The 26,366-nt window shown below is 42.0% G+C and overlaps 1 protein-coding gene across 3 annotated transcripts in view; it reads right to left on the minus strand.

The window, feature by feature from the left end:
* pex5la (peroxisomal biogenesis factor 5-like a) overlaps positions 1-25,965 on the minus strand; it is a 112,182-nt gene extending 86,217 nt beyond the window's left edge. For all 3 annotated transcript variants that reach the window (XM_038715815.1, XM_038715814.1, XM_038715813.1), the window contains exon 1: positions 25,542-25,965. In XM_038715815.1, the coding sequence (XP_038571743.1) occupies positions 25,542-25,562 (21 nt within the window). In that variant the 5' untranslated portion in view covers positions 25,563-25,965. The remainder of the gene's footprint in view (positions 1-25,541) is intronic.
* Between the last annotated feature and the right edge of the window lie 401 nt (positions 25,966-26,366).

Consider the following 26,366-nt stretch of genomic DNA (forward strand, 5'->3'; position numbering starts at 1 on the left):
TTAAAGCAGATTTAGACACTGTGTGCCTTTTTGTCTTTTCCCCTCAGACATTTCTTTGACGCTTACTCCTTTTAAACCTAAGCAGCAGCCGGTCACACCACCAATACAAGATAGCTAGTTTCATTCATCATCAAACAATGAATTACCGCAAGGCAGCCCATTAGCATCACATGTAATTAGGCTAATCTATTATGATCTCACCCTTTGGCAAACACACATACAGTCCCACTTCAACAGATGCCCTTCCATGCAAGATTATGCCAGGGTGACGTGCTTGCACAATAAAATCTATAGATTTCTTGATTAAAGCATCATGCTGTCTCATTAAGCAACTTCATAGCCTTGTACAAAGGACGTCAACTTGCTATTCCATGTCCTTCCTCTTCGATCGCTTAAACAGAGGTGGAAAATGAGAAGAGAGGCATTATTTTCTTTCAAAATATGTCCTTTAACCAAAAGCATGGTATCACTTGTTAATCTTTAATTATTAGGTGCTTGCATGGATGATTTCAGAGTGAGAAGGATGGTTTTTTTTGCATGAAAACAGATATTCACTGATGACACAGGGCAGGGATTCCTCAGCACAACATCCACAAGTTTAGAGCAGAGGCTGGCTTTGTGCCCAACCATCGATCGGGAGATCTTAGATTTCATTATAGGTGTGCGGCGAATTTAGGTTGCTATTTTTAAAACCGAAACAGCTCTTTTGAGTTTTTCATTATTTGTCAGCAAGTCCTGGGTGCCCCTAAACATCAGCGAAACACTTCTGATAATAACAGATAGACACACAATATCACCTATCAATCAAAAGTAAAAAGCTGCCTTCATCAATGCAGAAAAGACATTTGATATGACTATTGTCTCATGTGGGGTCACTCAGGTTGACTCAAGCTGTTATTTTTGATGAAGGAGGCTGCTCTTGTAGATTTCCTCATGTAAATGTCAGACTTCCACTGCGAATCACCATGCCGAGGAGTTCATCATCAAAGGACAATTTCTTTCCTGGATGTTTATCATAGATTGGTGGTTTTGAGTGTGTGTCTATGTGTGTGTGTTTGTGTCTAGGGTGTGGTGTGAGGGTGCTCTTCACACAAGATTAGATGTGGGCAGCGGTGCTGATTACACAAGGGGCTGTGAGGCACATGTAATCACGTAATACAGCTTAGTTTGTTACCACCTCTTACCCTCTGCCAGACTGGAGAGTTTCCTCTCCGCTCTGTCTGGCTGCCTTTTGAAAACTTTGTGCGACAAATGAATGCAGTGAGGAACGAACTGTGATAATGAACATGCTGTGAAGAGGCAGCCGTCTCGTCTCTGATAGTTCCAATATATGATTTTTCTCCCGCAGTCTCAGTCTGTTATTGGAGTTAAAGCTGTTGTCCATAAGAGAGGCTGCCAACCATGCAGTAAAAACACCACACATTCTCTCTCTCTCTTCAAAGCATGAACACATCCTCTGTTCTCCAAAACAGACTGATTTACATTAACAGAAAAGCTGATGCTATATAATAACACTCAAACAGGATTGATAGAGCTGTAACCTGCTTGTGTTTCTACTTAGGGTATATTATGCATGTCTTTTGGGATGCCTCTGAGTTGCTCATTTGAATTTAAAATATACATTACATTCACTGTTGTCTGTCATGGATATAATGAGCAATGTCTGTGCATGGATTTTATTATTAGAAGGACTGGTGGAGTTAATATATAGGACTTCAAATACAAGTTACAGGATCTGTGCACAACAAATGAGAGAGGAGACACATTTTACTTTGAAATAATGCTGATGAAAGGAAGGATGTCAGGCTGGCAGATGAGTGAATAAATTATTTCAGTTCCAAACATTATTATGTAACCGGAGTCAAAATGATCAACGATTAACTGATTAACTGATTAGTTGATTATCAATTTTGATGCTTGTTTAAGTCATTTTAGTCACGCTAGCAGCATGGATGGATGGCAGTGTCGATCAGTCGGTCCACCACGTTGGTCCAGGCTGAAATATCTCAACAACTATTCATGAATTGGATCAATTTGAGTTACTTTGATAATCCCTTAACTTTTCTTCTAGTGCCACCATCAGGTCAAATTTTCAGTTTGGTTTATAACGAAATTCCTGCAAAAATTCCGACTACAATCTGCCTCGGGCTGTACTTTCTGTTTAGTCCTAATTAGCAAATATTGGCATACTAACATGCTAATTTACTATGGCGAACTTTGTAAATATTAACCTGGTAAACACCAGCATGTAAACATTGTCATTGTGAGCATTTCAGTATACTAATTTTAGCAATTAGCCTCACAGCGCTGTTAGCATGGCTGTAGTCTTGAAAAATGCTTTTTTAAAATTCACTGGTTCTCTTAATGTGTAAATGTTAATATTTGCTAGTTTTCTTTGTTCTCTTTTATATAAAATATACATAATAATCTTTTGTTCTGTTGGTTGGACAAAACAGGCAATATGAAAACTTCACCATGGGCTCTGATATTTTATAGACCATAAATTATTATGCTTTTTATTTTCTTATTTAGCACCCAAACCTTAAAGGGGCATTATGGAGTTTTCAGTGGCCACTAGCAGTGCGGTTTTAAGATTGCTACCAGGTGTGTGCTCGTACGTGTGCTTGCTTGAACTCATGAGCGAGCATAATTCGAAACGCAACTGCTTTCACACAGAGATCCAGCAATCCACGCGAAACACTGGCATGCTAGCTGTAGCTTTTCATACAGACATGTTCAGGCTCTGTTACTTCAATGTTCCCGACTCAGAGGCAGCTCAACACTGGCACCGTAGCTGTCATGTCAAAATGTAATACATTATAGATTACTAGTTTCTTGAGTAATTTGAGAGTAATTAGTTATATTACAAAATTACTGTCTTTGAATTGAAATGCTTTACACTACTTTTGTGTAACTTTTGAGTTCTGTTTCGTATAATCTTCGGCCACTAAGGCCATTGCTATTTACCCCCTACGTGCACCTGCACGGCACTGATAAATTTTGTCTACACCCACCCACAGCGTAGGCCTCTCCTATGTCTGCACCTTGTATATATACACAACGGTGAGACCCAGCCTTCAGCTCCCATTTTTCTTCAGCACTGAGCTTAAGATTTGTCTAAAGAGCAAAAGACTTTCCAGCTGGAAAACAAGAACGTTGTCTTCCAGCAAGCTAGCCAGAATGGGGTGAGACGCCGCTACAACCGGACTGATGTGCGGTGTCCGCCACACGGGCTACATCGTGCTGGGTGATCTCCGTCCCCCGCTGCGAGGCATGCCTCGGACCGGAGCACGCCGGTCGCTCAGAGCAGACGACTGGTAAGCTATGGGTTGGGACTGTGTGTTTTACCTTGTTGCTCCTTGTGGAAGTTGTTGAAAAGACGCTGTCTGTGCCTGCCTCAGCTGAATCAGCCACACCAAGCACACATTTCCTACACTGTGAGCCAGCTGCTGTTAACCAGGCGGCTAACCTGCAGCTGGAGCTCAAAGCAACAAGCAGTACACTCTGTTCGGGACGGTCAGAGGTCCCCTCACACACTCCTCCTCACAGAAATTGTGTATGAGCCACACGAGAGCAGACACTTCGTGTGGACAGAACACTCTCCCCCACCCGCAACAAAGCAGCATAGTGGCCTCAGGTCATGGCCACTAGGGCACCTCATCAGCAGGTCTGACTTTCAGAGTGATACTGTAAGGGGCTCTTTTCCTGTTCCATGGACAGGTGGAGTACCCCCACCCCCTCGCTAGAATAGAGGAAACAGTTCTCTCCAAGAGCTCCTAGAGAAGCAGGCTATCTCCAGGGTACCTCTGGGGGAGGAAAACTGGGGGTTCTACTCACGCTATTTCCTGGTCAGGAGAAAGATGAGACCCATCCTGGATCTGTCACTATTCAACAAAGCGATTATGGACAGACCTTTTCGCATGTTGACGGTGAAGCAGGTACTGGAGTGTGTGCGCCAGGGAGACTGGCTGACCTCCATCGACCTGAGGGACGTTTTTTTTCACGTTCCCGTCATCATAGTCCTGTTTTACCTGGACGACCTACTGCTGCTGGCATGGTCCAGGGATGAGGTGTTGGTGCAGATGGCCAAGCTCGTTGTACACATGTCTTGCCTGGGTTTTTCACGTTGAACTGGAGAAAAATCGCTCCCTTTCCCTCCCAGACACTCACCTACCTGGGCGTAGTCATCCCTCCTGAGAGTGCGGCTCTCCCAGGAGCGAGTGGACACTCGGGTGGTGAGGGCGCTTTTGGTCATGAGGCTCCTGGGCCTCATGTCAGCGGCTCATGTGGTGGCCCCCCTGGGCCTCCTGCACATGAGGAGGCTACAGCGGTGGTTCATCTGCCTGCTTGTGGACCCAGTGACACAGAAGCGTTGCCTGGTTGCCGTTCCTCTGTCTGTCCCTCTCTCTGTCAGTCCAGGTCCCCCTGAGCAGGGCCACGTCCCATATATCGGTCTTCACAGACGTCTCCATGATGACCTGCCTCTCTCAGGTGGTGGGCAGTCTGTGGCAGGCCCACATGCCTCTCCACATAAACGTGTTGGAGCTTTGCACGGTGTGGAAAGGGGTCCGACATTTCACCCCTCTGCTGCAGAACCAGCATGTGCTGGTCCGCACCGACAACAAGGCTGCAGCGGCCTACATAACCGCCAGGGCGGGATGTGCCCAATGCAGCTGCTGAGCCTGGCCAGGCGGCTGCTGTTTTGGGCGCACACTCACCTGCTCTCCATCAGAGCGGAGTAAATCCCTGGCGTTTTGAACAGAGGGGCTGACATCATGTCGAGGGGTGGCCCTCACCCAGATGAGTGGTGCCTTCACCCCGATCTGATAGCCCAGATCTGACTCAGGTTAGGCATGGCACAGGTGGATCTGTTGCCAACCGAGAGAAAGCTCAGTGTGCCCTGTGGTTTTCACAGAGCTGGTGGGACAACCCCCCGCTGGGGGTGGACACCTTCGTGCCTGTGGCCTCCTCAGCTGTTGTATGCTTTTCTGCCAGTTCGGCTGATTCCCCACATTATGGACCGCCTGCAGTTACAACCTTGGCGGGTATCCTGGTGGCTCCAAAGCGCATGAGCTGGTTCCCTGACTCCAGCGACTGCTGTCGGGTCAGCTGTGGAAACTCCCCTGGAGGGGGATGCCCTCTCTCTGGCGGGCGGCGTGGTCAGGAGTTATCCGCTTCTCATTGAGCAACAGCGCCTAGAGGGTCCCTGGCGATGGCGTGCACCATCCAGGCACCATCGCTTCTACTGGTGTTTGGACCGGTGTCGCGACCTGCTGCTTCACAGTGGGATTTGGCGCTAGTCTTATGCGCCCTGACCCAAGCCCCTTTCGAGCCCTTGGAGACGGTGGAACTGCGGTTCCTTTCGGCCAAGGTCGCTCTGCTCGTGGCTCGGCTGAGAGGGTCAGCAATCTGGCTGCCCTCTCTGTGTCTCCGAATACAGGGTGACGGCAGTTCTGCTGTCCTGCGCCCTAATCCTTCTGTCATGACTTAGAGCATCACCAGCTTCTCCCCATCGCGGGTGATTACCCTCTCTGGCTTCTTTCCTCCCCCCCATGGGTCTGAGAATGATGCTACATCTCACCTCCTCTGCCTGGTGCGCACACTGTCCTGCTACGTAGCGCGCTCAGCCATTTGTGCACTACACCACTACACTGTCGATGCTGCGCCTGTTGATGCTGCGCCTGTCTCACTGTGATGTTCTCTCCCAGGCCTATGTGTCAGCCAGTGTATCTCCCCTGGACGGCATCAGGGCGCACTCCACGAGAGGCGTCTCCTCCTCTGTGGCGTTGAACAGTAGAATGTCAGTGGAAGACATCTACACGGTGGCCTCCTGGTCTTCCCCATGCTTTTTCATCCAGTTCTACCTGTGGGATGTCTCCCGCTTCTCGTTGACTCACTCAGTACTGAGCGTTCCGTCTGAGTGATTGTCCTCTGTGAGTGCGTGGTGCTTTTCTCCCATCTGGACAGTGGGGGAGCGGCCGCTGATCATGTTGGCACTGCTCTGTGCGCAGCTGATGCAGTCGCTGTCAAGACCTCGTCTAGACCTGCACAGCTGCGGGGCCCCCATCTGGTTCCTGGCCTTTTACGCATCGGTCGGTTCTCTGCCTTCCCATGTTGCGCCATTGGTGATTGGTTGCGCACACGGTGACACCAATGCCACGGGCTGCGGGGGATAGGGTTGCTAATTATGTTGGATCTGGGCAGGTCTGTACTTGGTGGTACTGTATGGGCCAGTGAGGCGTTGACTCATCCTGCTTCGCCTCTAAACCCAATAACGATGGCCTTAGAGGGCGAAGCCTATATGAAATAGAATGATAGTTACGTATTGTAACTCCAGATTCTATGAGTATAGGCGCAGCCCTCTAAGCAGTGGGCCTAGCTCACTGAGCCTTGGTTCTCAGTGCTGAAGAAAAGGCACTATAAGTTGGAGCTGATGGCTGGGTCTCATCGTTGTGTATATATACAAGGTGCGGACATATGAGTGGCCCACGATGTGCGTGGGCGTAGACAAAATTTATCAGGTAAACCCAATAGTGATGGCCTTAGATGGCTGCGCCTATACTCATAGAATCTGGAGTTACAATACGTAACTATCATTCTATGTGAATGTAACGTTACTTTCACTGCTATTTAAAGGATGAATTATTCTCATAGTAAGATGGGGGGTGATCGTCTCCCCATTAAGAAAGACAGCAGCATTACTTCATTGATTATTTGAATCTTTCGACACTCTGAAAGGATCGGTCAGGATGAACTCACAGCAGCCTCTCTGACCACGAAAGTAATTTGTTAAGGCCCAAACACATAGCCTGTAGAAATATTTAACTATGTACGCATGATCCATTAGGGGAGCTACCGTCTTATTAAGGAGAGCCAAGCTCCCCCATATTTTGCACCCAGCCAACAATCTCAACCATTGGATTTCCAAAACAAATAAATAAATTACACTACTCTTTTACTCATGGATTTATTTTTCTGGTGCTGAAATGTTACTCGGTGTTGGTGAATTATTAAAAAAACAAAATACCACTTAATTTTGGGGTAAAATGCATTGTAATGTGTGATACTGAGATTGCAATGGGTATAATTTTCCTGATTTAGACAGTGGACTAGCTGTGTACCGGAGTATCAATAAACGACAATAAATCTTAACTGAACATTATGAAGCAAACAGCGGCAGGTTCGAGCTAATGTAGTGTTAGCTGGCTGCCCTGACCTGCATCACCATAGGCTAGTAAACAAATTGCTCCACATTTGCTTTGTACTGTTACATCCTTTCTTGCAGTCTAAATCAACACTTTGACATAATACCGGTGGTACACAGGATAGTAATATGGGTCGCGTTGGTGAAGTAATGTGGAAAGCGATACAACATTGCACCGTATAACGATAGTAACTGCTCGTTGCTATTGTAACTCCATGTTTCTCCATCCGTTCTAATGTTCAATGTGTTTTCACTTGACATCATCTGAATCTCGTTTGGTCTGATGAGCTTCAGCACATAAAACTATTGTTGTTTTGTGTGGAGTTTTTGTTGGAGTCTGTGGTGTTAGTGGACTGCATGTTGCATGTTGGACTGCATTGTTGCTGTAGTCGGACAGAAGCTCGGCTAGCTACATTCCCACCCCGTGTCCTCACATTAAAAGCAGAATAGTGGCTGATGCAAGCAACAGAGGAAACAGGCATGTGCTTCATTTCTAAGTGAGGTTTGAGACCATTGGCAAAAAGGAAGTAAAAATTAGATTTATTTAGTGATTTCAAAATTACATGTAAAATCCTTTTTATAGTTTTGTAAAACCATAAATAAGTATTAGTCTGAACTGCTGCTGTTTTCTGTCAGTCCTGACTGTCATTAATAACAACAACACTCCTCTTTCTTCTCTGTCTTTATTTCAATCTGCACCACTGTAAAAGGCTGACCTTTTCTGTGGCAGCCTGTCTAACTACCCTGGGGTATTTGATAGCTGAAGGCTAGGCTTTAATTGACGTGGTAGCATTCTTGAGGTTCGGTAAGGTGAGGGAGAAGAGTGGGTACTGAAAAATGTTGAAAGTAGAAAGGTTACGCTCTTGAGTCGTCTTTCTCAAGGTTGGAAATGTCTCTTCGTGAGATTTGAGACATTGACAGTGATGTAATAGGAGACAGCTCAGTTTCTTGCTAATTTAAAGCATATTTCTTTTTTCAGCAGTACTGCTACACGATGATGTGGTTATTGTTTTACTTAAAATGAGGTTGCAGATAAATTTGAAAAGAATTTCTTCCATGACATGCAGTGGCTTAGGTTAAAGACCACTTTAGAGTAGTTGTATAGTCCATTTAGGAAGTCATTTTGAATGTATTCTGTAGAACCATGTTTCGCTGCCTGCCTAATTGAGCCCAAATCATTTCTACGACCTTTACACTTGACGGTATAGATTCCTCTCTAGTTGAGCTGGAAATAAAACAACAGTACCAAGCCTGGGAACTTGGTACTGCCTGGGAAAATACTCCACTGGCTGCTGGCATGCTTGAAGTACACATGCTTGAACACTTATCTCAACACCTCACATATCTCTTGTGAACTGTAACAAGATAAATCTTTTATAGTCAACTCTAAATGAACTTGAGTGAATCTTCCATTGCATCTTCCATTAATTTCAAATACATTTAATAGATTTTCAAAACTAACCACGTGATACAGTATTTTAATGTCTATACATTATTAGATGATAGTCAAAGCCAATCATCCACAGAAATGAATCACAATGCAGTTTTTGGCAGACTGGAAATAGAAGTGGATCATGATTCATTATCTTTACTGGACGTTATTCATCTATTCTTGCATCCAGAGGATTCAGCATATAATGTACCACATGGTGTGAATTCATGCATTTTCACCTGACCTACATGATTGAGCCACGTCACTGTCTTACACGACAGGCCATTACTAAGAGTTGAAAAGGCAGACTCCTGCTTTCCAGGAGCAGCTCTACTGTTGTTTAAGAACATTTAAGCATCTGCGTAACATTGGCTGCATTTGTAAATCGTACATCAGATTTGTTTCACACACAATGCAGAATGTTGCTAATCCAAATGATTAATTAAGCCTGACTCACTAGAGTTAGCTAAGTAATAGTTAACGGTGTAATGAAAATGTTCTAAGAGCTAATCCTGTGTTTATTGTTCATTTATCTCTTGGTTTATACAATAAATGAATGTCACAAATGTAATTTAAAATATGTCCAAAAAGTGACTTTTCTGTAAAACGCTAAAATATTATTATATTATTATATATAATATATTTTGAACTCAAGATCAGATACACAATACTGTATATCAATCTAATGTGGTTTGGGACAACTAGCTAACCATTCCCATCTTATAAAGCCATTCCTTACCATTATCATTTCAAAATACATCACTCATTGTGGAAGCTAAAGACACGCTAACTTTTGTTTCACTGTGTCTGTCTGTAAGTCTGTAAACTTTAAGAAAATAAAGATGTGTCTTGGTGGGCTCCACTAGATGGATTGCCCAAAGCATGCATGGTATGAACATTTATGAAAGGAAACAAAACATTAACCCTTTACTATAAAATCTTCATAACATTGCATAGAACATACAGTACAGCACCGTCAAATTTATTCTGTCTTAAAAGACTCTTCAGTTTCTGTCTTAATCAAATTCACACAGGTTAACTCATCTAGTAGAAAATTGGATGGCCAAAATTGGATGGCCTGTTAAAGGCAAAAGTGACCATCTAATAAATAACTTGGATACTTAAATTTAAAGAAAGCCTTTAAATTAGTGATGTCCGGATCGATCCTAAAGTATCGATATTTCGGATACCAACGTTTCCTTCTCTAGGATTGATATCTAAACTCGGATATCTAAATTTGGAGTGAGTGTGTGTTTTATTATAAGTATCTTACTGTCGCCAGGATGGTCTAATTATAAACTACTTTTCCTTCCGCCTGTCAAAGTCATGCTTGTGCTACAGCTCTGTGACGGAGCTTCTTTGAAGTGAGCCGCTGCAGCCCTTTACATTTTCTGCGATTGAATACTGACTATGGCGGACTGTAAATGCAGTCACATCTGGCTGTATTTTAGCTGTGAATGTAATAATCGCACTGTGTGTGATGTGTGTGCAAAGACAGTGAAATACTTTGGCAACACGGCAAACTTCGCTAAACATCTGAGATTAAGTCAAAATAATACAATGATGTTATGAAGCAGCAGTTCTGAGCAGGATATTTTTATTATAATTAAAGAATATGACAGTAGTTTGATGTCTTGTCATTATGCAGCTATTATTTTGAATTGGTAAGGCTACAGCCTACTCCTTATTTCTCTCATAAATACAGAAACGGGAGGGGGAGGTCACATTAAACTAGAAATAAAATATGTAAAAAGTATTGGTATTGGTATCGGTATCGGCAATACCAGCCTGGGTATTACTTGGTATTGGATCAGATAGGATAGAAGTGTTATCGCACATCACTACTTTAAATTCTGCTTTGTACAGAATGTAGTGCAGATATTTTGAGTGATACAGTTTGAAACAAGAAATGAACTCCCCACAGATGCGGGAGGGATCCCGGAAGTCTGCTGGCTTAAAGGGTTGGTTCTTGGAGCAAGAGCAGCTGTATAGGGGAGGTGGCCTAATTGGACACTACCACTGCTTGTTATGTCCGGGGAGTGGCTTTATTCTCTCCTTAGATATTTTGGGGTTTAGATTTATATTATATTGAGTATTTTTGTTGACTTAAGGTTAAGTAAAAGTACATTTCTTCTGGAATAAGTTTTTAAGTGGGTTTGCCTGTTATTTGTAGTTATGTAGTAGTGTCGTTGTTAGTCTTCCCCTGTGTGTCAAAATTGGTCTGATCAGCCAATATATAAGTCCCCTTTGTTTCTTTTGTAGTAGGTTAGTTGTATTTTTGCGTCTCTTATGTTCCGAGCTTTATTTACCGTTTGTTTGTTTGATCTCTTTTATGGGCCCAAAACTTTATCTTTATTTTGTTGTAATAATTTTTGGTAAATAAAAACCCTTACTTTTAAACTTGTGACTCCTCTTGCTTAACTGCTTGGTCCCTCACATATATCTATAGCAACAATAGCCCCAATGTGTATTTACTTTTTTATGGAGGCACACATCAGCTACATCATGTAGCATTTCTTTACTGTGTGTTTCAGCGTGTTACCAGTAAGTATGAAAACTAAACTTAACTTAACATGTGGACTAGAATACTCAGAAGACTCTGGATAACGAAGGAGGAGCATTTACACTGATGACAATATGTAATGAAGACTCCGGAGACTGTGACTGAAAAAAGTACCATGTATTTAAAAAAATAGGAAGAGAAAAGAGAGAAAAAAAACATACCATATCAAATCTGACCATACAAATCTCATTAACCTTTCACACAATGGTGTTTCAGTGTTGACGCTAGTGAGGGGAAGGATCCCTTTTTTCTGTAAATTAGGTGCACTACATAGTTTAATCCGTTACAAAAGGTAAATACTGAGGCAGGTTAAGTATTAATCTAATTGATATTTCTGCTTATTCTTTATACTCATTTACTAGATTGTCATCATTTAAAAGATCGGAATGTGTTGGGAACGGCATAACAGTGAATTGACCCTTTGCTAAGCCACGCCCCGAACACGCAGCTGGCCAATCACAGTGCAGTATAGGACTCGCTCTAACTGAGGTCCGACACTTTCATGGCTGCGCTCCATTGACTCTAATAAAAAAGGCGTTGTTTTCTAGCTTTCATTTGCCGTATTTTTCCAAGATATGGTCAAACTGTTCCTGGGGCACTTGTAATAGTGACAATCACTACCCAGAAAGGTCGAAAGAAGTACGATTTATTTTCTTTCCAAAACCTAAAACAAATCCAGAAAAATGTAGGCTGTGGATTGTTCCTAATGTAATGTTAGTTAGCTAACGCTAGCTAAATTACTACTGAATGTTATGGTATAAAGCCCTACTGTTCTGTTTTTTGATGATTAATAATAGTGATTAATGATTGTAATAGTGAATAGAGACCTACCCAGCTGTACAGGAACAATGTTGATCCTTAATATCATTGTCCTCTTTCTCAATAGTCAGGTGATAAGGTGGTTCACTTTTACTCTGTGATCGGTAGGCTTTAGCTTCTATCATTATTTTTTTCACGTCAGTTTGAGTCTGTTTGACAGCCTGAATACAACCTTCAAATGCAAATCTGCTTCTTTTTGAGATAATCTTTTCCAAAAATTAGACAATATTTCTCCGGGGAGTGCAGTAATAAACAGTGGCAGCGCCATGCTAAAAGTCCGTCAGGTCTGACAGTTTGTCGGACTTAGCGGACAATAACTAAGGGGGCCATGGCTTAGCGAAGGGTCAATTGTAGTATGGAGAATGGTGTGAGACACTAGCTGCAGTGTATCATATAGCCCTGGCAGGACAGTGATGATTTTGTGGCAGAGCGTTGGTTTTGTTCCTGGCAGATCAAATCAAAGTTTTCTGCATACTCAAGAAACCTGGCCTTTATAGTCAAACAAGTGCAGAACACTCCTTTATAACCATTAACTACTTGGTTTGCATTAATTCCATAATACAAAAAGATAAGACACTTCAATATATACATGTTATAAATATTCACAGTTTCCTTTTTCACAGTTATTGCATCTCTTTAATGCACATTTACATAAGATTTACATAACATTAAACTAATAAATGTTAAATGGAAATATTTTAAATTGTGTAATCCTCAATGTAGTAATGTAGTCAAATAAAATGTATTTCATCAGTACTGTCTCGAGCCTCACACCAGTTAGTTGCTTAACAAGTTACCAGAACGTTGAGCAATGAAAGCATTTATTTAGCACTCAAAAGAGTCTAAGCGCTATGGCATTACTACGCCCTCAGGGCTGCCCTCACAACTGTGTGGTTAACAACAGTTGAATATCATGTAAGAGCAACATATTAAAACAAGACCACTTGTAACAACAACAGATTTATTACCAAATGCTGCAGGCAGTTTTAATTGTGAAAGTTAACGGTCCAGATTCACTGCGGCTTTTGATGTGCTAAGCCTACGACTTGGCATCGGAGCCCACATTGCTGTAACCCTGGAGCAGACAAATGTATACAGATCCATCGTCCTCCCTCCTATTTCATTGACGGACTGCAGCCTTTCATTTTGTGGCACATTAGCATAACACTTGTGCAGAAGGAAAACATTTTCCTCTCTATTTTCAATGCTCGAAGAACTTTGCCTACTTGCATTTTAGGACATCTTGCTCACTTTACAAAATTTCAGACCAGTCTCAAAATGTTCCCTGAGGAAATAAGGTTAATTGTGATGACAGCATGAGAAGCTGAGTGACCCAGGTATGGCATAATTTACTGTATATGGTATCGCATGGATCGATCTAATCACTTTCTCTACGAGTGTGTGACGATCCGACACATACATACGGCACACACACACACAGATAGAAAGCTTGAACAGCCCAAAATAGCAACAAACTCTGGTATCTATATTATTTGTTTCCAAAGCCAGCAAGCCCCTAACTGACGCACCGGCCTGTTTCCTCGGATACAGACCCTGTCACAGACACACCTACACTATCATTGCCTCTGTCATTGATGGATTACACTGAGAGTGGAATGACTTGGAGGATACAATGGAACACTATTCATTTTGCCACAAGAGATGAGGGTTGTTGAATGAATAGGTGTCTTTATAAAAAGTCAGGGACATAAAGTGAGATGTTCCTTTGTTTTGCTGTTATGTCTACATAGCTGTCTGCTGGTCTTCGGCATCCTCAATATACATAATCTGTCTTGTTCCCAAGTAACTAAAATGTCACATCATATTTGTTAATCTCCTTCAAGGTGGTTATTCCCACTAAAATTACAGCCCCTATACTGTAAATATAAATTTTGTATTATATAAAAGTGGTTCTAACTTATAGTAATAGCTTAAAGAGGTGGTATTATGCTCATTTTCAGGTTCAAAATCTTATTTAGGGATTGTACCAGAACAGGTTTACATGGTTTACTTTTCAAAAAACACCATATTTTTCTCATACTGCACATCGCTGCAGCTCCTCTTTTCACCCTATGTGTTGTACGCTCCGCTCTTGAGCTACAGAGTGATGCATCTTACTTGTACAAAATCTTTGTTGGGAGTTGCACATGCGCAGTTCCCAGGTAAGGACTACTAGCCAATCAGAAACAGAGAAGGGTGGGTCGTAAGAAACAAGGTAGTGTGATCCAAATCAAAGCCGCTTCTTACTGCGACCGTAACCTAGCAGATGGTATAAGTTACTCACAAGTCCACAACCACACAACATCATTGTTCCACATCTTACCATAAACCACTACAAAAATCACCATATTTCAACTCAATTTTACATAAAGTCTGTGAAGTTACATTGCTGTGTTTATTTTAAATATAATTCACAACCAATAAAGCATACTTACAGGTTGTGATTGTGAATTTCCAGGCCCAAACAGAGTCCGAGTTGCATTGTCTTTTAGGACTAAACCTTGAACTGTTGCCGGTGTTCTGACAATCTAACGTTATGCTGCCTTGTCGAAAAATGCTACCATAGCGCAAATCGATAGACTCGACTCTACTCGGCCCTGCTCCGTTTCCATTGCAGATAGTACCCAGAGATACTACGTAGATTGTCGTCATAGTGAGGCCACACACAACTGCCGTGACGTAATGTTCAATGCGACACACACACCAGCGATCCACACAGCTTTCTCTTTTTAAAGTTAAAACGCTTCAACATTCCTCAGAATGTAAAGGCAGATAAGCGGTATGAAAACCTTCCAGCTGTGTTTTCCTCTGCCGTTGTTGCTGCAGCGGTCTGTGTGACGGCGGGAGCAGAGGGCTCTGTGAGCGGGCGGCTGGCCGTCCTCACACGCTCCTCCCGCAGGTTGGCGCAGGCTTCCCCCACCGCCACTTGCGGAGCTCCTCAACTCCAACAATATTCAAGCACATTTTTATTCCACCATCACTTCTCGTAAAACCACAATATTCGAAATCTACACAGCTGATTTATCACCTCAAAACTTCTCAGAAGTGGATTTAGTGATGAAATTCTTGTGAAAACTGTAAAATATAAATCCAACGAAGGTTAAAATCAAGGCCAACTGGTCCAGTTGGCCTTGATTTTAACCTTCGTTGGATAACTATGACCTGGATGACTGAGAATCTTGATAGACATCCTGTAAAATATAAAACTTTCTGTTGCTGGCCTCTGTCTGGCGCACGCAATGATGATGCAGTGAATATTCTCTCTGACCAATCATCAGTCTGTCGTGTTTTCACGTTACATTTTAGTATCCCTCAGATCGCTTGGAACCTCGATGGAGGTGAGGTGATACGAAAAAAAGTACCTGGAAGCAGGTAGAGATAAGAAAGGCTGCATTTGTGAGACTGGCACCTGCTGCTGAAAAGTGAATCTGAGGTGTTGAGAGGGTAATTTCAGTAAACTTTTTTTGCTCTTCAAAACCAGTGTGACTTAAAATGGATCTGCCCAGAAGCAGTATACAACCTGGTCTTACATTTCCAATTCCAATGTATATGAAAATTGTAGGGCTGTTTCTAACTAACCAGAGCTGACCATAGGGAAGTGAATTTCTTACAATGTTTGTGACTGTTTTAATTAGTGTATGCATGTGTGTGTGTGATGACTGCTTTGTGTGATGTTGTATTGTTGTGTGTTGTATGTAGTGTGTCACTTGTTTTCAGGTCTGACTTGTGAAAGAGATCTTGATCTCAATTAGACTTCCTAAATAAATAAAACTTAACTAACTGACTAACGCACGCGCACACACACGCACGCACGCACACACACACACACACACACACACACACACACACACACACACACACACACACACACACACACACAGAGAAGATAACCCATGCAAGACCTGGTTCTTGCATCATCATTTTAGCGCGTGTGTTTCATCGTTCACTTGGCTGCCAAGAAGCCTTGTTCATTCCCTGCAAGTGTGGAGAGTATTCAGGGGGGAGCAGGGCCTTTGACCTCTTCTCTGGCACACTGCTACAGCTCCTGTCATGTGGAGAAATATGAATCACACATCCATGCCTTGCCTCATTACCTACACTTGTGAACATGCCTGCATGCAGATATTTTATGTGCATCTGGAAAATGCATCTACCTGCACACATTCAGGGGTGTACTGAGGTGCACATGCAGCCACAGTCATATTGAGGCCTGTGGGACTGCTCGAGGCGAGAAGTCGGTCCGTCTCTGCTAATGAAACCTTCTTGCCTTTAGACCTCTCAGCTGGTGTACCCTTGAACTCTGCATACATCCCATCTGTACACCCAGCTCCTCTCTGTGTAGCCCAGACCTCAACTTCTGCCAGGGAATTCATTAACTGCATGTCTCAGAGGTATTTATAGAAATGCAACGCAATTCCCTGTCAACCGCTTCCAACAGACAAACTCATACAGAAAGTTATAGTGCATAGACACTGAAATGCACTTTTGAATTTGAGACACACTTTGTGAATAGCTGAAGGAAAGTGGTATTGTTTGTTCTTTCGTCTTGCCTCTTTACTTACCCTGTCTACAAGTAAGGGAACAACTGCTGTATATCCATCCACCTCAAAACACTAAACAAATTCCATATTCACACATTTTCTGTGTCTGCCTTTGCAAAAAATGTTAAATTGCCAAATTGTTGAGCTACAGTGTCATTATCCTCCACATTCAATCCTTCATTCAGCGTGGACGAATAACATCAAAGATTCGTATTTCCACTCCAGCCTTACACAAGAGAGCTTTGGAGAGACAAATTATTGGTTCACGCATCAAAAAGCTCTTGAAATTAAATTAACGGAAATTAGAGCAGCTTCAGTTTACATTTCATTATTTTGACTTCTCTGCAAACAGCTTGCTTTTCCCTGCTGTAAACTGCCGCTTAGTGTTCTGTTGTAAGTACTGGGCTGTTGTGGAGAGTGCTGAAATTGTCATTAGTGGTGATCATGAGGGGGAGTTAATTGGTATTTGTGGGTACATGCTAATTGCTGTGATAATATGCAGACCTTGGTTTTTGTGAAGTGTTCTCCTGCAATTATCTGACAAGATCACTGGCTCAGAGAGCAAGAGCTGTTGTGTAGGGCTGAGGGTGAAGAGAGTGTTGCTAGGTTCAAATCCAGAGGCAGGATGTCAGGAGTCGGCAAATCAAAAGATTTGTATCTCTGGCTCGAGGTGCAAAAACAAAGCAAAACAGTGATGAGAACCATGATAAAGACGGAAGCAGAGTTTCATGTGTTCCCCATGTAGGAACAGCCTTTGGATATACCTCACTTCTAATGTGCGAATCTGCCCTCACTATCCATTGTTAGTTTACTGTAGCTTCTGTATCCTTAAAATCACAAAGAGAGAGCCAAACACAACATGTGTAAGTGTATATTCTTGTTTAAACTGTATTAACTGTATGACATTTGAAAAAAATGTCTCAGAAATTGGAATAAACATTCTAAATAATAAACATAAAGCTGAGGCTGATGGGAAGGTCTTTTTTTTGCAGGTACAGCAAAGTATTGCACAAGCTGAAATTTTAACCTGATGATGCAGATAGAGAAAAGTTAAGAGATCACCAAAGTTAATCCTGTTTGGGGGAAAAATCTAATTGCGATTTTTCTGCCAGATATTGCAATGACGATTCAATTTGCATTTCTTTTAATTGAAGTTTTGCTAAAGTTCAATATTCAATGCCAGTCTATTTTTGACGGAAGCTGAACCAGGTAGGAAGTCAGACACAGTACAGCAAAGAGAATCCGGGTGATTTTCAAAATAAATTACCCTATGCAGACTCCTGATTGTACATCAGCTGGCTCATCAACACTGTTGCACAAGTAGCAGCGGCTGTAACAAACAGCTCATGAAGGTCATCAAGGTACTTGAAGTATTCTTTGATACTAAGAACATTGCAGCCTAAAACTTTTGGTAGGACGTAAATCAAAACGTGTGAAAAAATACGAACTGTTCTGCCGTTGACTCAAAAGCCACAGTGTGACTTTGAAAACCAGGGCATTGCCAAAGTCACTGCGATTCTTTCTCTGGGGACTGGATGTCTGTACAATATTCCAAGGCAATCCATTGAATAGTTATTTCAGTCTGGACCAAAGTTGTGGACCAGCCAACAGACCAACATTGCCTTCTCTAGAGCTGCCCGTGCTGATAAAGTGGTGAAAAATGCCTGTAAATTTACTATCTTTGGGGTTTGGACTGTCGGTTGGACAAAACAAGACCTTTGAAGACTGTGAAGGGCTTTTTTCACAATTGTCTGACTTTTTGTAGACTAATTGAATGAATTAAATATAAACTAAGAGGCAGATTTATTGCTTTGATTCTATTGCTTTAGGAGTAGTGGTATGAGTATAAAAGTACAGTACAATGTGTGTATTTTTGTTTTAATTTACAGCGGAGGGGCAGTACAAACTCACGACTGGGAAGTCCCTTTAAATATCTAGGTGAAAATCCTGCTCACATCTGCCACGGTAAAGTGCACATTTGTTTATCAACAGCTCCCATCCATGGTAGCTCTCCCTGGAGGACCAAACACATGCTCTCTCCACTCCGGCGCTGAGACGCCTGGTTTCTGGAGCAAATTAATTCCCAGTTGGAGAATGACTGTTATGAATGGGTTGGGCGAGAGAGATGGATGGGCTACCCATTCTCCAGCACAGCCCTCTGCTCCCAGTAACAAAGATGCTGGGGCTTGTCCTACTTTTGTGGGAAGAAAAATGTGGCTTTGTACAGTAGCTCAGGGGACTCTCCATGTGGGGCTGCCGTGTTAAAGACTTAGAGCAGAAAGATACCCAGAGGAAATCTACCAACAGAGAGAAGGATGTGGAGCCGTGAAGCTGTGAGTTTGGGTGCTTCACATTGATTATATCCCTTCTCAGATACAGGCTTCTTGTTTGACAAAGCCCGGTACACTGTGTTGACATTTGGTGTGTGTGTCTGTAGTTCAGACCCCATGAAATTCAGTCTGAGACTCATAATGTTGGGCAAGGCTTGTGAGCTGCTACTCTGCCAGTTTAATTTACCGTAAAAAGAAACACAAGTCTGACCTACAGAATGACGGCATTATTTATCTTTCAAGCAGGTATAGGGGAGTCTACTTGCAAAAGAGCTTCACATCTGTACCATAATCCACCTCCAAAGTGTCAATTTATCAGATATAAGTGAAAATACAAAGACAAAACATTATTAAAACATTTTCAATTGTTCTTTCTCTGAATGTGGCTTCATTATTTTATTCTTTGAAAACACGGGACAGTGAGTGTGACGTTTCCTCCTTTATAGGCCGCTGAAAAATCTTGTGGCTGGTTAAAACAGTTTGATTTAAAAAATGATGAGGTATGCTGTATTTTAAAAGATTTGGTACATCTTCTGACATTATGCTATGGCCTTGGTTGGACTTATTGTTCAAAAAATGCCTTTTACAATCTCAGATATCGTACAATTCACTTGTGCTTGTTTACATCAAAATATCATATATTCATTTCTCCACCGCATGCTTAAGCTAATAAGCATTATCATCAGGAGTGTAGTGCCAGATTTGCGAATTTGGTTGTTAATTAGAATAATATTGATATAACTTCCCACAGTTGTGGTTGGAGGTAGTTTTTAATTTATTTATGAAGCTTAAGTAATAATCATATATGAATGTTCAAATCAACTTCCTCCTGACATAAAATTCATAATCTTGTTTCACACAGAAACACAGATTAAAACATGGAATACATTCCTAAAGCCATTTAACGGGATCATCTAATAGGTTTTTGACTTGTTTAAAATATAATACCAGTCATTTACCAAACAGGCGATTTGCATCTGCCATCCCTTGGCGGGTCACAGTTAAAAACAACACTGTAATCAAAGAGCTAAGACTGACCAGTTCATTGAAATGCCACCAAGATCACAACATGGCCAAATAACATCCTAATCATATCAAAACATCCACCAAAACAATCGCACCACAACTCTGAGCCACACCGCTCAGCCCCAGCACAGAGTTAATATCACACAGAGTTACATAAAAAAAGGACACACAAGACATAGGAACATTTTGTTTTCACTTCTCTTAAATAGATGCATGATAAATCCATGCAAAAAATGTATTTGAAGATGTAAACAAGTCTATGTAATCAGTCTGAAACCACATCTTTATTAGACTGGACACAAATACTCAGGAGGCCCAATCTCATCATTTCAATCCCATCACAGCTCTATCTTTCGGCGTTACATCAGGATATTAACCATGAATTAGACTCTCAAACAGGGAAGAGTGATTGACACAAGGTTGCGCACACATACTGTACACAGACACACACTCCTGTCAGACTTTGACTAGAATTACTAAGTAACTACATATGACTGAGACTCAGGAGGTCCTGATTTGATCACATCATCTCAGTCAGACAGCAGGAATTCATCATGTGATATAATGACTGAAGAACAGATTAGACGTGATTAAAATGTGCATAAAATAAGTATGCAATATGTTTAAGCACCATGACAATATTGTCTCCTCGGTCCACTCCTTTCATCCCTATCTCTCATATCCCCTTTCATCATTCACACCCACATCTGTCACTAATGTTCACATTTATTAAATTTTTAATAATTTTGTAGGATGGGTGGGTGGGAGTTAGGAGAGCACAGATGACAGTGAATGACAAAATGGCAAAATGACCAAATTCCGATGCTATGTCAGCAAACACAACATCCCCTTTCTCCTCAATCAGCTTTTGGAACAACTGCTGCTGATGTATGCCTGAATCCCTCTTAGTCTCCCTCTAGTCTGCTTTACAAGCTCTACAAGCTGCTCAGGGCCCCTATACAGCTGTAACTACTCAACCAGGGAGAAGGAGAGAGCCCCCCCCCCTCCCACTGTCACCAGTGACTGAGGACTGGATGCTCGCCACCTTGGTAAGCATGGTGCAAATCCTTGATGGTGCTGTGCTTTTCAAAAATCCACTGCACAGCCGCTCTCAAACAGTGAAAGTGTCTCTTTCTGCTCACGAATAATGTCACACTTGTAAACTACACACAGTAATTGACTAATTGTGAAGGAGACGGTAACCCTAACGCTGGTTTCAGAACACAACAGTTTTTGTACGGGTTTTTCTAGTCTGCTCCTCTCCTTCTAATTATCCTTTTGTGTGGAAATATATATTTTTCTCTATTTGGCATTTTAAGAAGTGCTCATTTCTCACCATTTCCTGAAACTAGGCACCAAAATACTCTAAATGAACAGCTGTGGACTATGTTTCTTATACAAATTTAGCTTCCTGCCCCACCACAAATCTCCAACAAGGAGAGCAGTGCTGTCTGTGGAGCTTTCGTTCCAGCCGGATACCACCTGATTTCACTCATTATCCTGGCTCCTGAAATAGTCAGGCCTATTAAATCACTCTTAATCAAGACCATGGTTCATTAAATCAAGGGAACTTTAAAACTGTCTCAGTGGAAAAAGCGTTTAGGACCCCTTTGTCATGCCTGTAGCTGACCACCACGGAAGCCTCTATGCAATAGTGTATAATAGGAGGACTTCAACCAGAGGTCAAGGTCCATGAATGATGGTCTGATGGACTGTGCAGATGATAATTGATGAGTGCTTGCATTGTAGTGTGAGGTGCATGCTTGCATAGACTCCTGCTGGTGCTGTGATGTCCTGTTGACCTGTACGTCAACTGATTGATTTGACTGCTCTGATGTGTTTTTACTGTGTTTGTTGGCTGATTATTCTGCAACATGTATTCCAGAGGTTTTCCCCCATTAAACACTGCCTCATTTTTCTTTTAGCATTGGTTGAAATTAAGTTAAATCATTAGGACTTGTATTTTGCAATTCATAAAACACATCTGATTGTGGGCAGCACAGTGGCCTAATGGATAGCACTGTTGCCTCACAGCTAGAAGGTCCTGAATTCGAACCCCTAGTCGTCCTTGCCTTTCTGTGTGGAGTTTACATGTTATCCCTGTGTCTGCGTGGGTTCTCTCCAGGTGCTCCGGCTTCCTCCTCCGGTTGATTGGTGACCCTAAAATTGTCCTTAGGTGTGAGTGTGACTGGTTGTTTGTCTATGTGTGGCCCTGCGATGGATTGGCGACCTGTCCAGGGTGTACCCTGCTTTTTGCCCAATGTCAGCTGGGATTGGCTCCAGCCCCCCGTGACTTGGTGTCCCTTTAGAGAAAGTCTTGGCTACAGTGAGGAGAAACCAAAAACACAAAGTGATGCAAGAAATGCAAATAAACAAAACTGATTCTGAGCAACTCATTGAATTTTAGATTGTATCAGTGGCCTACTGATTATTGCAGAGTGCTGGAGGACAACCTCTAAACAAATATTTCAGTCAGCAAACCAAAGTGTATAAACAAATCCGGAGCTTATTGAAAATATAGTGTGAACGACTGTGATCTTAAGAGACTTGATCTACTTTTGATCAACGATAGCATCCATCCAAGTCTCCCCCTGGGGGACTTGGAATATGGTAATCAAATTATGTAATCATGTTGTGCTTAACAGAGCTAATATCCAAAGGCATAAAATGCATCACTTCCATTAAGCCATGATGCAATTTATACACACAGAACAAGCACTCCCGTGATTAGATTCACTGTAAACATGAATGCCAACGTAGGGAAACCACTACAGCAATTACACTGCAATCTATAACGTAAAAATGTTATGGGAAAGAGCCATCTGAGGGAGAATGGATGGAGACAATCTCAAGGTCTTTGTAATGGGTTGTACATCAAAGCAGAAATATACAGTACATTGACTGAAACAATAACTCTTCTGTTTTTTTGTTTTGATAAAGATGAGTAGCTGTGCTGAATCAGCTTGCCCTGCAGCATCTTCAGCTGCACCTCCACAGAAAGAGCAATGAGGCTGACATCCACACCTCTAAATCACTTCTTGTTCAACTGCAATGAATCTTTTCCAACACTTGATACACTGCTCACAAAAAAATGGAACCACACACAAATTGGTAACTTCTGCAGGATGCTGACAATAATTTTATTAACATGTTTATAATGCTTTTGGGACATAGAGTCCAACATTATATATCTGCCAAGCAGCACTGGTCATACCAAAATCAGATATTACCCATGCAGAGCACAATCAACCAACCATGAGGACAAGATTTGGCGTTGTCTGTGAAACTCCATCCAAAATATTTGATCCACCCAATATTGTATCATCTGGTTCAGATCCATAGCAATTATACAAACATGTTACGGTGTCTATGGAAATACCTTACGCTCCATGGATTACACTGCCACATTAACTCACACATATGGATGCACCAGATCAGAAGGGAAATGAGAAGGTCAACAAATGAAATATACAATGAAAAGGGAAAAGTTACAACATCCTTATCTTGTTCCCACAGCCAACTGCCTCCTGAGCTACAACACCATAAGCTGACATATCTTTCTCACTGACAATCGTGTTATAAAGAAGGACTTACAAGTGTATCTGCTATGAGGAAGGAAATCTGATAGCTCTGACTGACTGATGCTGCATTGCTGTTACATCAAGAAGTGTGTACAGTATGATCTTCATTTAAAATTCCAAGCTATGGAGACACACAGGTCTCAATGATTTATGCCCCAAGCATGCATTCAGAAGCCACGTTGACAGTGAATTATGTAAGCTCAACATTCATGTAATTTGTTTACTATGTTTAAAGCAATATATACTGTGACTTCAATAAATCTGCAAGATATGAAAAAGCTCACATTTATGTTCCACTTTTTCTTAAAGCATGCACCCTCACCTAAATTTGTCTTTTTAAAATGCAACTTTTGCACAATTTAATGTAAATTATGACCTGTGATTCTGAGCATTTCGTTTTAAAAGAAAGAGTTCCATGTTGGTCAACCACTGCCAGAATTTTTTTAGAACATTTTTAGAAATGTTTTATGCTTGCCTGTAGCTGTCATGATATACCAAACCCCGCCCATTCCCCCACACAGGCAATACGTTATTTTCATTCTCTCCCTGACAAAGGTCTGGCTGTATTACTCACAAATTAAAGTAGCTCTGATTTCAGATGCACCCCCACTGACTTCAAGGAACAAGTGTTGTCAACATCAAGATAAATGCATCACTTACGCAAGCGAGCGTCATGGCGAAAGATCCAATACAGATAGAGCCTCTGCTGTGGATTCACTGGTCATTTGCTGCTAAATTAGCCCACATCTAATGGTTGAGAAAGAGTCTAAACAAGATTATGAATTGCATGCATGTGACAAGAAACATATAAAGTGTGAGAGAACTGAGGCGTGGGATGAAATGAAATACATGTTTGTGATGTCTTTTACATACCATAACTCACAGTCTTTTCACTGACCCTTAACAAACACAGCTGGGTTAACCCAGACAAGAAGTGCTGACCGCCTTTTCATGCATTTTCAATGAATACTGCTGCTTGAGCAATATATCATGAAATATTAAATGTTGGTGTTTAATACTCCCGAGTACTGAGTCAGGACTAGTCTTTTATTACATAATCAACTGTCTGGGACCCGAAGTAGGCTATCTCTGTCAACCAACAGTATTAATTTCAATCTGTGCATCTAAAATTGAGGAGAGGCTGTCATTTACCACTGAGGAATTGTTTAGCTCCATGAGCTTATTGTATTCAAATGACAATGTGTGATTCTACTGTGCATCAAACATGAAGTGTTGGAAGCTCTAGAGAGCACAAGGTAGTCTTCTTGATTTCTAAAGAAGGAAAATAAGTGAGGCCTTGACGAAGCTGTTCATTATTCCAGCAATGTTTATGATCATTTTGTGCCTTCTAGTCCCAATTTCTGGTGAGGTGAGTTTCAGTCTCTTTGGTTATGTAATACAAAGTATATCGTCAGTACTGTAGTTTGCTGTTTGAAAAGTGACGTCAGATTGCGTGACGTCACGTGAGCATAAGCGTGCACGTTAAGAAACTAATGATTTGTTGTTCCCAGTGTCGAGGCTGCTCTGCTTAAAAACCGTGCAGGCTCACCTCCTGTTTACATCTGTCACGCGCCTGCACGTGCAATAGGCGCGCTACACTAGCTCTGTTTTCTCAATGAATATTGTAAATAATGCAGGTTATAGCTGACTACAGTAGAGTAGGTGAATTTACAGCTCCTTGGTCATTCGTTCCCATCAATTTAAGCAATTTGCCTCAAATCTCAAAGACCGGCTGTATTTTCAGCTGTAGGCTAATTGATTAAAGCAAACGTCAGTTAAGGAAAAGGTGAAAATGAGCACATGTGTCTTAATTCTTAATAACACCACGCATGTCTTTGTTGTCAACTTACAGTTAGTTGGTCGCAGAAATCTCTTTTTGCCTCGGACCAACCGTGATTGCCTCATATCCCTTGTGTAAAAATGCCCTTGACATGAACTAGGCTGCATGTAAAAGCGCGCCCTGTTCACATCGGTTCATGTGCTCCATCACAACTAAAAACAGCTCTCTCATGGACAATGGACAACAAAAAAAGATTCTGCCTTACCTGTAAATGCCCCTGGTACATATTGAGCACACAGTCAGTCGCGGATCTCTCCGTCACCGGCTCTTTAGACTTCTTCCAGACTTGTGAAGCAGAGAGTCAGACTGGAAGTATTGACATTAAAAGCTGAGGCAGAGTTTTTGGACAAGAGGTCCGGAGGAGCGCACAGAGTGGAGCTGTCCTTCTCCTCAAGTGCTGAAGCTGATACTTTGGGCTCATCCAGGATTTCTCCGCGCAGGTGACACCGAGGCGCGCCGGACGCACCTTTACCTTTCCTCACAGAATGCTGACGCTGGATTGAGACACAAATCACCGCGATTTAAGTCTTCATCCTGAACGTTGCAGTTGTCCGCGGAGCCTATCTCTCCTCCTCTCTGTGTCTTTCGCCTCGCCTCTCTCCTCTCCTCCTCTCTCGGCCGTGGTTTAAATGTTTTGACGCTCCTCTGGGTTGTCTCTTCTTATAGTTCGCTCCTCTTTCCTGTTTCCTAACTCCCTCTGACCCAGCCCTCTGGTGCCTCCTCCAGTGCTGACGTACTCCACAAGGAGGCACACAAGAACATTTCACTCACACGTCCTTTCATAGCATGTTTAGATAAACACACAGAACGTGTCTGAAATGTATATGCAAATCATTACAAAAAATGTAATGTAGGAGAAGAAATTACCCTTATCATTGTGCAAAGTAACACACATCAACAAACACAACATGTTTCATCCAATATGCCTATATGCAGCAAAATAAGAAGAAATGTTATTAAAAATATTTGGAAAATGGTTTGACATTTTTTGTCATTCAGCATTGACCAACTCGTTACCCGTAAGTATCTC

Source organism: Micropterus salmoides, unplaced genomic scaffold, assembly GCF_014851395.1.
Source record: "Micropterus salmoides isolate LMB-PRFRI ecotype aquatic unplaced genomic scaffold, ASM1485139v1 Ms_hic_scaffold_13, whole genome shotgun sequence".
Taxonomy (NCBI): Eukaryota; Metazoa; Chordata; class Actinopteri; order Centrarchiformes; family Centrarchidae; genus Micropterus; species Micropterus salmoides.